The following is a 16,268-nucleotide window of genomic DNA, read 5'->3' on the forward strand; positions in this document are numbered from 1 at the left end:
CCCCATGCCTAACGTAGGCAAAGATCAGGCTTATTCTATAACTGCACGTACTTTTTCAGAATGCCCATGACTCGCCCATGGCCCTCCCATAGTCACACCCCTTTTTCAATTCTGCGTACTAGAATTTACATACACCTCTTTATAGAATATGCTTATAAAGATATATCTATAAATTGACACTTATTGTCACTAATTAGAAGTTGACCGCACAACTTGTTAAGCTCATTCAATAAAGTGCTGTGTATCAGTTCTAGTGCCTGAATTTGAAAAGAGGGTGTGGCCAGGGGAGGCGCATGGGCAGATCGTGGTCATTCCTAAAATTTATGTGAACTGTTATAGAATACACCTGATGCAAACACAAATAGGTGCACCTAAAACATACTTAGTGCAGTTCTTTAAACCTCCCTCCCCCTTTTTTTTTTTTTACAAAACCATACTGTGGTTTTTAGCACCGCCTCCAGTGGTAACAGCTCCGACACACATAGGAATTCTTTGAGCGTCGGAGCTGTTACCACTGCTGCCGGTACTAAAAACCGCGCTACGGTTTAGTAAGGTATTTAATGCAGCTCAGTAAATAGGCTCTTTAATAGCTACAGTATTCACTGATATATGAATGACTTTTTTATGTGGTTACTCTTTTCTTTGAAATATAGTGAAAATTCTGTAGGTGTTCATTAATTCATTTTTTTTACCTCGACAGAATCCTTCCAGGTGGTGGTAAGGGGAAATGGATTTTATCATGCGAGGAATATTGATCAAGTTCTCTGCAGCTTCAAAATAAATGACACTATCACAGTTAGTAAGTGAACATACTTCAGGAGGTGAAGCACTGCCCAGGAAAGTGGGAGGCCAGTGCACTATGGGGAGAAAATCTGCATGAAAATGAAATGGTTATTCTCATGGTGGCAGGCCATTTGCACACAATACAAATGATTTCCATATTAATTTTTTGGTTAAAAAATATATATTTACAATAAAACACCAACCTTTTTGCAAAAATATGTCAACTCCATCTCCCTCACAGGAAATTGGTTTTGAGCTCATTAATTAGTTATAAAATAATCACAAAGCTGATTTATGGGTTTATGGCAAAAAAAATAGTGTAGGCACAGACATTTGCAAACATGATTCTTTGTGTTGTTTGGTATTTTTGCATGCAGATTTTTATGCATTATTCTCCTAACTGCTGTGTGTGTGTGGGGGGGGTTGTTGTTTTTTTCCCCAATGCCCACTCAACACACTTTTCTGTGGTCCCTTCAATAGTTTTTCCCTGCTAGTCTGGGGTTCTGACCTTTGGATTCTTTCGTCCAGTATTGCATGGGACTTTCTGGGTAGCATTGAATATTTCAGGGACTGCAGTACATGCTGAGTTTGTCTTTCCAGATAAAAAACCATCTGTCATTCAAGACACATATTTACTTTGTCCTGCCCCAGTCATAGAAGACGTTGGACAGTAAGTACTGACACATTTTATGTAAAACCTAAAGAAAGTATGCACATGTAGAGCAATATTATAAAGACACACAAATGTTAAATGGCATGGGGGCAAATTCTATTAATGGTGCTCAGAAATGAATATAGACAACAGGAAAAGCACCTCCACGAATCAGAAACAAACAGTGGAGATGTGCCAGAAAGACAGGTGTGCTGACTATTTTTACAAACTCTGCTTTATTCATTCAACGACTTGACATGTACGTGTTTTGGCTCGAATAGCCTGCATCAGGAGTCTACAAATTATTAGCACACAAAAAGAAATAATATGAATAAAACACATATTTGGAACAATAAAAATTGTTAATAATATAGACCATAATATTTTTAATCACAGCACACCTGTCTTTCTGGCACATCTCCGCTCAGAAATGAACACCAGGAAAGTTTGTTGCTTAGCGCTATTCTGTAAAGGGCGTGTACGCTTTTTTTATCCCAGGACAAGCAGGCAGCATATTCTTAACGTATGGGTGACGTCACCGACGGAGCCCCGGTACGGACCTTTTTAACTAGAAAGTTCTAGTTGGCCGCACCGCGCATGCGCGAGTGCCTTCCCGCCCGACGGAGGAGTGCGTGGTCTCCAGTTTCTTCGTTTCCGCGGAGCGAAGAAGACGCATGTGGTATTCAACGGCTGTTGAACACTCCTTTTTTGCCTTCCCGCTCGCGTTATTTTGATTTTTTCTGCTTTTTTCCTTCGGGTTTTTCCTTTCTGTCTAATTTACAAAAAAAAAAAAAAAAAAACAACTTTATTTTTTCCTTTATTTTTCAACAGGCCCCAGCGGGGCCTGTTGCCATCATACAAGCCTCCGACTTTGATTTCGCTGAGGCCGTATTCCCCTTCATGCCCCCTCAGCCGGGTTTTAAGAAGTGCCAGCGGTGTGCACGCCCGATTTCCCTTTCGGACCCACACAACTGGTGCCTACAGTGCTTGGGTCCGGAACATCGGGCTGACACCTGCACCCGCTGCGCGACTCTTCAAAAACGCACACTTAAAAATAGACAAATTCAGCAGAATCTCCTCTTCGGCACCGGTTCTGCTATGGATCCGACCCCGACGTCGACGGCACCGCCGAAATCGGCACCGTCAACATCGACACCACCTGATCCTTCTGCGGGGTCGATGGCGCCAGGTAAGCCAGCTAAGAAGCCTTCCACTTCCCTTGAGCGCCCTCCAGCCACGGCGGTGACACCGGTCCTTCCGACGTCCCGCAAGTCCCGTAAGCGCTCCGCTCCGATAACGGTGAGTGCCTCTTCATCGGCCTCCTCATCACCGGAGCGTAGAGCGGCACCTATGGTACCGAAGAAAAGTAAAACGGTACCGGTGCCCCCATTGGAGGACCGTATCTCGGCCATCCTCCAAACTAAATTACAGGAGCAACTCGAGCACCAGCTTCAGGAACTGCTCCCAACCCTGCTGGCACCGCTCCTTCCGGTACCGGTCCGGCCCGAGCCTCGCACCACTACGCCAGTGGCCACCCCCTCGGTACCGATGAATACTTCGATGCCGGTCTTATCGGCACAGCCTACATTACAGACCTGCACGGCGGAGGACCCATCCCGAACCCAAGATCGACATCGATCGTCTCGGGACCGGGATCGACACCACTCCTCCCGGGACAGAGATCGGCACCGGTCTTCATCCCCCGGCACCGTATCCATGAGATCTGGCAAGTCCCTTTCTAAAACCCGCCATGCTGAGCCGGCCATCAGGGACCCTGACTTATGGGAGCAATCCCCCCTCGGTACCGAGGAGGATGCCTCTTCCACTGATGAGGAACCCTCCATGGCTGAATCCACCTCCAAGCCCGAGCAGTCCTCATTTACAAAATTCCTTCGGGAGATGTCTGGGGCTCTTTCCATCCCACTCGAGTCCGACTCTAAGAAGTCCCAGGCCTTTTTAGAAGCCTTGGACTTCGACCAACCTCCCAAGGAATTTCTCAAACTCCCCGTCCATGATATTCTGCGGGAGACGTTTTATAAAAACTTGGAGAACCCCCTTACTGTTCCAGGTGCCCCTAAGAAACTGGACAGTTTATACAGGGTCATCCCTATCCCGGGATTTGATAAACCCCAGTTGCCACATGAGAGCCTCCTAGTAGAATCCACTCTCAAGAAATCTCATGGTTCCAGTGTCTATGCCTCCACCCCTCCTGGCAGAGAGGGTAAAACAATGGATAAATTTGGAAAGCGCCTATACCAGAATGCCATGCTGGCTAGCAGAGCCAACAATTATTCATTTCATTTTTCTTTTTATATGAAATATCTGGTACAACAACTTTCTGCTCTGCAAAAGTACATCCCTGAACGCAAGGTCCCTTTGTTTCAACAACAAATTTCCACCCTCCTTCAGCTCAGGAAGTTCATGGTACGCTCAATCTATGACTCCTTCGAGCTCTCCTCCCGTGCCTCTGCTCTGGCAATTGCTATGCGACGCCTTGCCTGGCTGAGAGTATCTGACCTGGATGTCAACCACCAAGACCGCCTTGCCAACGCGCCCTGTCTTGGTGATGAACTTTTTGGGGAGTCTCTAGATACCACCACACAAAAACTTTCGGCTCACGAGACCAGATGGGACACCCTCATTAAGCCTAAAAAGAAGACTCCGCCGACACGACCATACAGACCTCAGTCTTCTTACCAACGTCGCTTTTCTGCTAGGCCGCTGAATCCTCCTCAACAGCAATCTCGTCGGCCTCGCCAACAACAGCAACAACACTCTCAGGCTCGCTCGCAATCTCACCAGACAGCTAAGCCTCTCCCTCAAACTAAGCCTCCTCAGCCCTTTTGACTCTTTTCTCCAGGGCATAGCCAGTCTCCAACCCTCGCTGCCTCTGCCTCAACCTATCGGGGGCCGCCTCACCATCTTTCTACGACGCTGGGAGGCCATCACATCAGACCTGTGGGTTCTAAACATCATCCGTCACGGATACTCACTAAGATTTCAGACTCTTCCTCCAGACCATCCTCCCGTAGAGTCTGCTTCTCACTCCTCCCAAACTCCTCTCCTCCTCAGGGAGGTCCAATCCCTCCTCCTTCTCAATGCCATCGAAGAAGTTCCACCAGACCAAAGAGGTCAGGGATTTTACTCCCGCTACTTCTTGGTACCCAAGAAAACAGGAGATCTTCGTCCTATCCTCGACCTCAGGAACCTCAACAAGTGTTTGGTCAAGGAAAAGTTCAGAATGCTCTCACTTGCCACACTTTATCCTCTTCTGTCTCAACACGACTGGCTATGTTCCCTGGACCTCAAGGAGGCCTACACTCACATCCCAATCCATCAGGCTTCACGTCGCTACCTCCGATTCCAGATACTCAATCACCACTATCAGTACAAGGTGCTTCCCTTTGGTCTCGCATCTTCACCCAGGGTGTTCACCAAGTGCCTGATTGTGGTAGCGGCCTGTCTCAGGTCCCACAACCTTCAAGTGTTCCCCTACTTGGACGATTGGTTGGTGAAAGCAACGACCGCTCCACTTGTGCTGCAATCCACTCACCACACCATCTCTTTCCTCCATCTCTTGGGGTTCGAGATCAATTATCCCAAGTCGCATCTGCTTCCCACGCAGCGCCTTCAGTTCATCGGAGCACTTCTCGATACCAACTCCATGAGAGCGTTCCTTCCTGCCGACCGGCACCGGACACTGCTTCACCTCTGTCGACAGGTGCTCATCCAACCATCCATCCCTGCTCGCCAAATGATGATTCTTCTGGGTCACATGGCCTCGACAGTCCATGTGGTTCCTCTGGCGCGACTCCATTTGAGGATACCGCAATGGACCCTCGCCAACCAATGGTCGCAGACCAGAGATCCTCTTTCTCATCCCATCTCTGTGACATCATCTCTTCAGCACTCTCTTCAATGGTGGTTGAACTCCTCAAATCTTTCCAGGGGCCTCCTTCTTCATCCGCCCCCTCATTCCATGATCATCACCACAGATGCCTCCCCCTATGCATGGGGAGCTCACATAGGGGATCTACGCACCCAGGGACTCTGGACCCCTCAGGAGCGTCAATATCACATCAATTTCCTGGAACTCAGAGCCATGTTTTATGCTCTCAAGGCCTTCCAGCACCTTCTCTATCCTCAGGTTCTTCTCCTGTGCACGGACAACCAAGTCGCCATGTACTACATCAACAAGCAAGGCGGCACCGGATCTCGTCTCCTTTGTCAGGAGGCCCTCCGAATTTGGACCTGGGCCACAGCCCACAATCTTTTTCTCAAAGCAGTCTATATCCAGGGCGAACAGAACTCCCTGGCCGACCAGCTCAGCCGCATCCTTCAACCTCACGAGTGGACCCTGGATCCTCCCACTCTCCACTCCATCTTTGCTCGATGGGGCACTCCACAGGTGGACCTCTTTGCAGCTCCTCACAACCATCAGCTGCCCCAGTTCTGCTCCAGACTCTACTCTCCTCATCGTCTGGCACCGGATGCATTCCTACTCGACTGGACGGATCGGTTCCTCTATGCCTTCCCTCCACTTCCTCTGATGTTGCGGACCCTGTTCAAGCTCCGCAAGGACAGGGCCACCATGATTCTCATCGCCCCTCGGTGGCCCAGACAACATTGGTTCTCCCTCCTGCTTCAGCTCAGTTCCAGGGATCCCATTCCTCTACCTGTGTTTCCTACTCTTCTTACACAGCAACATCAGTCTCTACTACATCCCAATCTGTCTTCGCTCCACCTGACAGCTTGGTTTCTCTCGGGCTGACCTCTCCAGAAAACCTGTCTCAGCCAGTCCGTCGCATTTTGGATGCCTCCAGGAAACCCTCCACACTCCAATGTTACCATCAGAAGTGGACCCGGTTCTCCGCTTGGTGTCTTCTTCATCATCACAATCCCACCTCTCTGGCGGTGGAAACTGTACTGGACTATTTGCTCTCTCTCTCCGACGCTGGCCTCAAGTCGACCTCAATCAGAGTCCACCTCAGTGCCATCACTGCGTTTCATGAGCCTATCCTTGGAAAACCCCTCACGGCTCATCCTCTGGTTTCCCGGTTCATGAGAGGCCTCTTCAATATCAAACCACCTCTTCAGCCTCCCCCAGTCGTCTGGGACCTCAATGTGGTTTTGTCAGCCCTCATGAAACCTCCTTTTGAGCCTCTGGCTACTACCTCGCTCAAACTTCTCACATGGAAGGTGCTTTTCCTCATTGCCATCACCTCTGCCAGGAGGGTTAGTGAGCTACATGCACTGGTCGCCGATCCACCGTTCACTGTTTTTCACCATGACAAGGTGGTTCTGCGTACCCATCCTAAATTCCTTCCTAAGGTGGTTTCAGCCTTTCACCTCAACCAGTCCATCGTGCTGCCTGTTTTCTTCCCTAAACCCCATTCTCATCCTGGGGAACAGGCTCTTCACACGCTGGATTGTAAGCGTGCCCTGGCGTACTACCTTGACCGTACCAGGGCTCACCGCTCCTCTCCTCAACTTTTTCTGACCTTCGATCCTAATCGTCTGGGTCACCCTGTATCTAAACGAACGCTGTCCAATTGGCTTGCTGCCTGTATTACGTTCTGTTATGCTCGGGCCGGCCTGTCACTGGAAGGACCTGTCACGGCCCACAGGGTCAGAGCTATGGCTGCTTCTGTGGCTTTCCTCCGTTCCACTCCTATTGAGGAAATCTGCAAGGCGGCCACTTGGTCTTCAGTTCACACATTCACTACTCACTACTGTCTGGATGCCTTCTCCAGACGGGATGGACACTTTGGTCAATCTGTGTTACAAAATTTATTTTCCTAATGGCCAACCATCCCTCCTCCCTCTCTGTTAGCTTAGAGGTCACCCATACGTTAAGAATATGCTGCCTGCTTGTCCTGGGATAAAGCACAGTTACTTACCGTAACAGGTGTTATCCAGGGACAGCAGGCAGATATTCTTACGACCCACCCACCTCCCCGGGTTGGCTTCTTAGCTGGCTTATCCTAACTGGAGACCACGCACTCCTCCGTCGGGCGGGAAGGCACTCGCGCATGCGCGGTGCGGCCAACTAGAACTTTCTAGTTAAAAAGGTCCGTACCGGGGCTCCGTCGGTGACGTCACCCATACGTTAAGAATATCTGCCTGCTGTCCCTGGATAACACCTGTTACGGTAAGTAACTGTGCTTTTTAGAATAGCGCTTGCAGCTAGTTTCCGTGCCCAATTCGCGTTGCTAGACTTACCCCTGCCGAAACCTGGTATAAATGCTGGCACCCAATTAGGTGCAGAAACCCATTATTCTATAACAATATGCATGGCTCGGTAGGCGCCAACCACTTTCAATTCCTGGAGGTAAAGTTCATAAACTGTTATTATGATAAATCTGGGGAAAGCCACTGCATATTCCTGGAATGAGTATTATGGAATCATGCTAAGTTTTGGGATTCTGCCAGATACTTGTGAACTGGATTGGCCATTGTTGGAAGCAGGTTACTGGGCTAAAGTGACAGAGTATGGCAGTTCTTATGTTCTGCAGCTCCTCATTGTCCCTGCATCCTGGACAACTTTAGAAGGAACCCCTTGCTCCTCCATTTCCTAGAGGTAAGCTCAACATCCCTCTTGCTATCCTGTCACCTGGTTGACACACAACTGTTTACACTAACTTGTAGGGTTGCAGTGAACTGGGCAAGTTCATCACTGACTTAGAGTTTGGTTGTAGATCATTTTTAGTAGGGACCACAAGGACCATACAGATCTCCCACAGTTAAGCACAGACATTTTCCTCTCAACTGTGGATGGAGAAACTGTTAAAAGGTTTGTAAAACAATTCAGTGAAGCTAGAAAAATTTTAAATTGCATCAATGTAATTCTGTGAAGCTCTGCTAAAGAAAGTGCTCCCATGAAAGGCAAAATCCCTGGCAGGTCTATGTATAGTAACTGTCTTTGTCGGGTCTTTTTATGTGTTGTGTGTCTCTGCAGCAATAAAGTTATGTGGATGCTACATTTTGGCTGATCTGCTGTTCTGACCACCATCTTAGACCGCCTACTCTGTTTTTGGTTCCGTAGTGCAGATCTGCAGGAAATCCATTCTGGGTTTTCAGATCACTGGATTTTCAGCATACTTCAGTGGGTTTTTATTAGATTTCCCCAAATTATACGGACAAATTTGACAGATTTTCCCAGATGGTTTCAAGAGAATCCTGGTTCTCTTTTGAACTTGAAGGTGGATGAAATCTACCTGATTTGAGTTTCACTTTGACCAGTGCATACTGGCTACCAATAAAAGCAAGATCCCAGTTCAAATTCTACTGTCTACTATACAAAGTAATACATGGAACAGCACCCAGCTACCTAAACAACAGACTACACCGTAACCTCTCACACAGATTAAGGAGAACCCAGAGCCTATTCACTCACCCCCCTCTCAAAGGAACACGACGAAAGAAACTATATGACAGCCTTTTAGCGACACAGGCAGCAAAGATCGATACTACCATCACCAATCTACTGACCAAATCAATAGACATTAAAGCATTCCGAAAAGAAATCAAAACTCATCTCTTCAAAAAACACTTCCCATCATCATAACCTCACAAAAGTATTAGAAAAAGCTCTCATGACTACCCAAACACCACCACCAGCAACACCCGAATCCGGACAGTATTATCTCTACTCGTCTAAACAACAGAACCCGGACAATATTATCTCTATTCGTCTAAACAACCTATCACTATCTACTATCTACTACCAATTTATCCTGGAAAAGTCCAGAACAACAATTGTAACTTAACGCATTCTTGATTATATGTACTGCAATGCTACTGGAAATGTCCAGTCTTCTAACTTGTAATCCGCTTAGAACCGCAAGGCACAAGCGGAATAGAAATCACTAATGTAATGTAATGTAATGTAATACTTGCACACTGAAGTCACACTCTCTGGGAGTGAGACCTCCCCCTGGTGACGGGACTAAATTGCGCGAGACAACGGCGTGCCGACAACTGAGCACAGACAACTGAGCGCAAGGTTGATGGCGTGCCGAAGAAAAGCACTATTTTAAAGGGCTCCGACGGGGGGGTGTGGGGGGAACCCCCCCCCACTTTACTTAACAGACATTGCGCTGGCGTTGTGGGGGGTTTGGGGGTTGTAACCCCTCACATTATACTTAAAACTGAACTTTTTCCCTAAAAAACAGGCAAAAAGTTCAGTTTCAAATATAATGAGGGGGGTTACAACCCCCCAAACCCCCCACAACGCCAGCGCGATGTCTGTTAAGTAAAATAGGGGGGTTCCCCACCAACACCCCCCGTCGGAACCCTTTAAAATACTGCTTTTCTTCGGCGCGCCGTCAACCTTGCGCTCAGTTGTCGGCGCACCATTGTCTCGCGCAATTTTGTCTATGAACCCCTCCCCCTAGGAGTTCTGACATTATCCTATCAACCTTAAAAGTTTTGCCATTCTTCATTGACTCACGAGGTGAAGAGAAATGCAATTGTGAAATGCCAACAGTACATGAAAAGATTTGAACGCACCATTAAAAATCATTTCTGTATTCGCTTTTTCCATAGGGTAGTGTTCCTCCAAGTCAGCATGAACAAGGGTCTGACATTCATCTCAAGTTCTGTCAGTATTTCAAGTACAAACTGTGTAAGTATGTTGTCAGTATTACAGATAAAAGCCATGTTTAGATTACCTGTGCATACAGCGCAAGCCTTTTTGCTTTATTGCAAATATGTCTCAGTCCTATGAGTAAATCACACAACTCAAATTGGCTATTCACTAATTATTGATTCAAACAATAATTGATAAAGGAGGAAAAGACTTCAAGTACTCAAAGAAACAAGGTTTACCATACATTTCTCAGTTTCGACTGGGATTCAATGCAGTTTACAATAAGATTCTCAATTGCCTTGTTTCACTTTTTAAATTCTATTGCTAATGTCCATTTTTATTTAATATGCCATAATTTACTTAGCTTAATCTGGGCAATTCATGCTGTGCTCTACAGAGCATCTCCGTTTCATTTTAATGCTTCTTCGGGAGCTAGCCGCCCAAATTGGCTATTCAGAAATTTATTTTTTTTTTTTAATATAGTTCTGAACTCCAGAGCTGAGTTTACAAGACTAAAAGACTGCCAGATTAGCCTGAAACTACAGCAACGATTGCCAAGCGAGCAGTTTTCCCAACCACAATTAGACTGCTTTTAATTCACCGCGGCTTTAGCTCATCCACCCGCCGTGACTAGCAGAGAAAGGGGATGTGCGATGAGCTCAGCACTTCCTGCTTCCGGCCCCACAGTTGCACTATTGTTTGAATCAATAATTAGTGATTAGCCAATTGGAGTTGTGTCTTATGAGTAACACAAAAGGACTGGGGAGTGGAAGTGGAAGAGTTGACTAGTAGTTAGAGCACTGTGGCAACAACCAGACAAAGCCCTGTTCAAGTCCCACTTCAGCAACTTGTCCACTACAAGTTTTTCATTGCAAGCTCTCCAGGGAAGGGAAATACCTGGCGTATATGAATGTGACTGAACAAAAGTGTGAGCTAAATCCAAATATATTACGGTGTATCGGAGTAGTAAAGGTATCCAGCTCTCAGTATTAAGAGAAGATAGAGAACAATTACTGTAAAAAAAAAAACTTCAGTTATCTACAGAGCAAACATAGGTGCTTGTCTTGACCTTCATAAGATGATTATTATCAATAGAGAATATTTATGCAAAGATAGATAACGTTAGGCCAATAGTCAGCAGAGAAGTATATGGCAATAATGTTAACCAAATCTTCAGTGATCTTTACCAATTAATTACTGCAGCTGAAGATTACCAGCCAATACTATCCACATAAATGTATTCAAATGACTTTACACCTGTTATTTGTGCCGTCCAACTTATTTGGTTACACAGTACTGCACCCCTGGAACACCCCAAGCACCTCCTTTCTTTAACTGGATATAGTTTTGTCCAGCCTCCATTCAATGGGGAGGAGTCCGTGGCATAGTAAGGGAGGGTGGGGGGTGGACTGCCCCAAGCACTGTCTTCACAGGGGGGTGCTGGTGCCTCTCCTCTCTGCTGACCCCACCCCCATGCTAACACAACACAACACCTATGTATTACAAACACAACCCTCCTTCCAAGAAAAATCCTCCCCATGTCATAAACACAACCCCCACCCACCAGCACATAACGCCATGTGCAAACCTGCCCCTTCCCCCCCCACCACAGCAAGGAGACTCTCCCTCCCACCCCATTAGGGAAGGCCATCATGTGCAATCACAAGCCCAACACATGGCACCGTTCACCAGACTGCCCAATGACAAGGCCACCTACACTTTTCCACACAACTGTATATATTTTAGGCATGCTTCAGCGATGTGTTATTATTTTGGTGCTTTCCTCCTATTAAATCTTTTATTCTCCTTTCACAGAAATTCTGTTTCTTTTTCTACTACCTCTTTTTCTCTCTGAGTGATAATGTGCCGACTTCCTTGGCTCTTGTCCTCATCTGATACTCTCAATTTCTTTACAGTAAGTTTCCTCATTTTATTCTTCTTTAAATCTCTTCAGTCTGTCATCTGTGGTTCTTATACTATACCTCTCTCATTTATGTGCTTTTCTCTCCATATAACGCCCCCACCCCCACCCCCCCATTTTTACAAAACCGTAGCTCGGTTTTTAGCACTGGCCATGGTTGTAACAGCTCCAAAGCTCATAGGAATTCTGTTACCACCACAATCAGCGCTAAAAAACACACTATGATTTTGTAAAAGGGAGGGGGATATTTTGCTATAATGTTTTCAATATCTGATCCTTCATATGTCATGAAATATAGACTACAAACCTCTAGTAGTCTGTTGAATATGAAATACAGTGGTGCCTCACACAACGAACTTAATTCGTTCCAGGAGCAAGTTTGTTATGCGAAAAGTTCGTTATGTGAAACGCGTTTTCCCATAACAATACATGTTAAAAAAAATAATTCGTTCTGTAGCATAAAATATGCTAAGATGACATAAAAAAAGATAAATTTTTGGTTATTATTTTTATTTAGATACATCTAAAAACATAATTGTTTTTTAAAACAACACACATTTTTTAAATTTAAAGACAGACTAAGAAGAGTCTAATTTTACAGTGAGAGAGGGCAGAGTCTCAGCGGCAAAAACTGGGACTTAACTGTTCATTTTTTTTTTTTTTCTACCATGTTTCCCCGATGATAAGGCAGGGCCATCAAATAAGACAGCCCCCCCTTTTTAGAAAAAAATGTAAAATAAGGCACCCCCCCGCAAATAAGCCACCCACCGATACCTGCGCTTACCCGAATCGGGTGGTACGGTGGGTGACTCCGTGTGGTCCCTGGCACCCCCGACACGATCGGGGCAAGAGGGAGCTCAAGCCCTCTTGCCCCCCCGACTCCCCGACACGATTGGGGCAAGAGGGAGCTCAAGCCCTCTTGCCCCCCCGACTCCCCGACACGATCGGGGCAAAAGGGAGCCCAAGCCCTCTTGCCCCGCCGATTCCCCAACTCCCCGACAATATCGGGCCAGGAGGGAGCCCAAGTCCTCCTGGCCACGGCGACCCCCAACCCCACCCTGCACTACATTACGGGCAGGAGGGATCCCAGGCCCTCCTGCCCTCGACGCAAACCCCCCCTCCCCCCACCGACCGCCCCCCCCAAGAACCTCCGACCGCCCCCCCAGCCGACCCGCGACCCCCCTGGCCGACCCCCACGACACCCCCAACCCCCTTCCCCGTACCTTTCTGTAGTTGGCCGGACAGACGGGAGCCAAACCCGCCTGTCCGGCAGGCAGCCAACGACGGAATGAGGCCGGATTGGCCCATCCGTCCCAAAGCTCCGCCTACTGGTGGGGCCTAAGGCACCTGGGCCAATCAGAATAGGCCCGGGAGCCTTAGGTCCCTCCTGGGGGCAGGGCCTGAGGCACATGGTCGGGTTGGGCCCATGTGCCTCAGGCCCCGCCCCCAGGAGGGACCTAAGGCTCCCGGGCCTATTCTGATTGGCCCAGGCGCCTTAGGCCCCACCAGTAGGCGGAGCTTTGGGACGGATGGGCCAATCCGGCCTCATTCCGTCGTTGGCTGCCTGCCGGACAGGCGGGTTTGGCTCCCGTCTGTCCGGCCAACTACAGAAAGGTACAGGGAAGGGGGTTGGGGGTGTCGTGGGGGTCGGCCAGGGGGGTCGCGGGTCGGCTGGGGTGGCGGTCGGTGGTTCTTGGGGGGACGGTCGTTGGGGGGAGGGGGGGTTTGCGTCGAGGGCAGGAGGGCCTGGGATCCCTCCTGCCCGTAATGTAGTGCAGGGTGGGGTTAGGGGGTCGCCGTGGCCAGGAGGACTTGGGCTCCCTCCTGGCCCGATATTGTCGGGGAGTTGGGGAATCGGCGGGGCAAGAGGGCTTGGGCTCCTTTTTGCCCCGATCGTGTCGGGGAGTCGGGGGGGCAAGAGGGAGCCAGGCGGAGAGAGGGCAGTTAAGCGCAGTGCCTGCGCGGAAGGATGCAGCTCGGGCGACTTCGTTGTGTGAAACGAAGTTCGTTGTACGAATCAAGACATAAAGTTCGTTGTGCGCAGCGTGCGCTGTGCGAGGCGTCCGTTGTGTGAGGCACCACTGTACTGTATTTATTTTCTCACTGCATAAATGGAGAAGCTTAAATCTTTGGCTTCCACAATGTGACACTGGTTTATTGTTGGTAATTGCAATATCATTAACATCTAAATTATATTTTGTAGCCTGTGTGACATCTGTTTGATTTCTAAGCTCAATTTTGAAAGGAGAATTGCTCATCATTCAGCCTGGTTAGTTAGCAACCAGCTTGAAAATTTTCCTCATAGTCTGCATTCCTGTCACACCTCAGCTTCCCCTCCCCCTCCAAAATGAATTAAAACATATTTGCAGAGGTTCTGCTGCTGCTATTTACCACGTATTTTTTTTTTTTAAGAGAAAATAAGAGATTTCTTTTTCTAATGTGCTAGTATGATATTTTTCCCTAGTAATAATTTGGCTATGAAATTTCTGGGGAAAAGTGTTGATTTATTAAATTCCATTATATATAATTTTCTACATCCCGGAAGACCAGCCTTCCTCTAGCTTTTCCAAGTTGCTAGTGTGAAAGCCAAGGCCCTGCTGTTCCCAGGCATCATTCTGGTTGGCAGGCAGATGTATGTTCAGGACTATTCAGATGGCAGGGAATGTTCTAGTAAAATGGGCTCTTCTTATTTGCTTACAGAAATGACTGATCTATACAGACATATAGGGCTGCATTTACCATGGGTGGGGGTGGGGAGTTAGTCTTCTTCTTTGTGTCTAGTGGAAGAAGAGATGTTAAATAAGACCCACATCACCAAACTATCAGTTATGCCAAAAAATACTAAGGGCTCCTTTTACAAAGGTGCGTTAGAGCTTTAACGCGCGGAATAGCGTGCGCTGAATTGCCCATCGCGCTAGACCTTAACACCAACATTGAGCTGGCTTTAGTTCTAGAATCGTAATGCGGGTTTAGCGCGCGCTAAAAACGCTAGCGTACCTTAGTAAAAGGAGCCCTATGTCGATTGGAATATGCAATGTACATTTCAGACTGATACAAGTCTGACTCTATTTCCTTTTCTGCCTTATTGCTGTTGAGATTGTCTGTTCCAATTTGAAATTTGAGTTTGTTGATTTTCTCAATTCTTTCCAGCCCACAGGAATTATTCTTTTCATTGCACTTTTGGTGCTGTTTCTTTTGCTGGCTCTTGCTCTTCTGTGGTGGTTTTGGCCACTTTGCTGCACTGTGGTAAGTTCTGTGAGCTTTTTTTCATGTTGGTTTATACATGTCTAACATTAGAGATAACTGTTGGCCGAATTTGCTAAAGTTTTCTTCCCTATTCTGTGTCTGTGGGGAAAAACAGCTGCTGAAGAAAAGTAATATCTTTTTTGTAAAAATCTAATGTTCGAAAAGCTTGATTATTTTGAAGATTGTTAGGAAAAAGTCATTTATAAACAAAGGATGGGCTGTCATTTGCAATGATATGGAAATTGTCAATGATATATCCCATGTTGCTCCATGTCATTAAAATATGAAAATGAGCAGGGAAAAAAAAGAGAAAATTCCTGTTGTTCACTCTTTTGAAAGAAGTCTCACTATTTGGAAAAAGGGTGCACTCTTTCTGAAATGATGCACTCTCTTTTCTTGATAGTGCATGAACCATTATGTACACATATATACTAAACATGCAGATGCTATCAGGGAAGGAAGTGCACACTTTATCAGAAAGAGTAGTCCCTTTTTCCAAACAGTGCATCTTCTTTCAAAAGAATGCACACTGAATGACTAACAAAAACAATCAAAAGGAACACTCTTGAACAAGACAAAGAAAACAGCAGGAAAAAAACATAAAACAAAAATGTCTATCCCTATTACCTCAGTAGAAAAGAAAATAATTTTCAAAAAAAATTTTATTTTTCAATATAGTCCCCTGATAGTTCCATACACTTCATCCACTTTTCCTACAATGACTTTAACCCCTTTGAAAAGAAGTCTTCTGTTTGACCTTCAGACCAGAATGTCACAGCTTCCTTGACATCTTCATCACTTGAAAACCGCTGTCCATGGAGAGATTTCTTAAAAACTCAGAACAGGAAATAATCCGAGGGAGCCAGGTCAGGACTGTAAGGTGCATAGTTCAGCTGCTGAAACCCACATTCTTGGATGGCAGCCTGTGATTGTCATGACATGTGCACTGGTGCATTGTCATGAAGAAGCAGCATGCCTGCTGTGAGTTTTCCTCATCTTTTCTCTTTGATTGACTCCCGTAAAATGACCATTGTGTTACTGTAACTCTCCCAGGTTATGGTTGTCTTGCATGGCAT

The 16,268-nt window shown here is 46.8% G+C and overlaps 1 protein-coding gene across 1 annotated transcript in view; it reads left to right on the plus strand.

Moving 5' to 3' along the window:
* ANTXRL (ANTXR like) overlaps positions 1–16,268 on the plus strand; it is a 125,780-nt gene that overhangs the window by 78,804 nt on the left and 30,708 nt on the right. Inside the window, exons 10-13 of the mRNA XM_033943828.1 lie at positions 701–799; positions 1,384–1,453; positions 9,983–10,061; positions 15,097–15,192. Coding sequence (XP_033799719.1) covers positions 701–799; positions 1,384–1,453; positions 9,983–10,061; positions 15,097–15,192 — 344 coding nt within the window. The remainder of the gene's footprint in view (positions 1–700; positions 800–1,383; positions 1,454–9,982; positions 10,062–15,096; positions 15,193–16,268) is intronic.

Source organism: Geotrypetes seraphini, chromosome 4 (genome assembly GCF_902459505.1).
Source record: "Geotrypetes seraphini chromosome 4, aGeoSer1.1, whole genome shotgun sequence".
NCBI classification, from domain to species: Eukaryota; Metazoa; Chordata; class Amphibia; order Gymnophiona; family Dermophiidae; genus Geotrypetes; species Geotrypetes seraphini.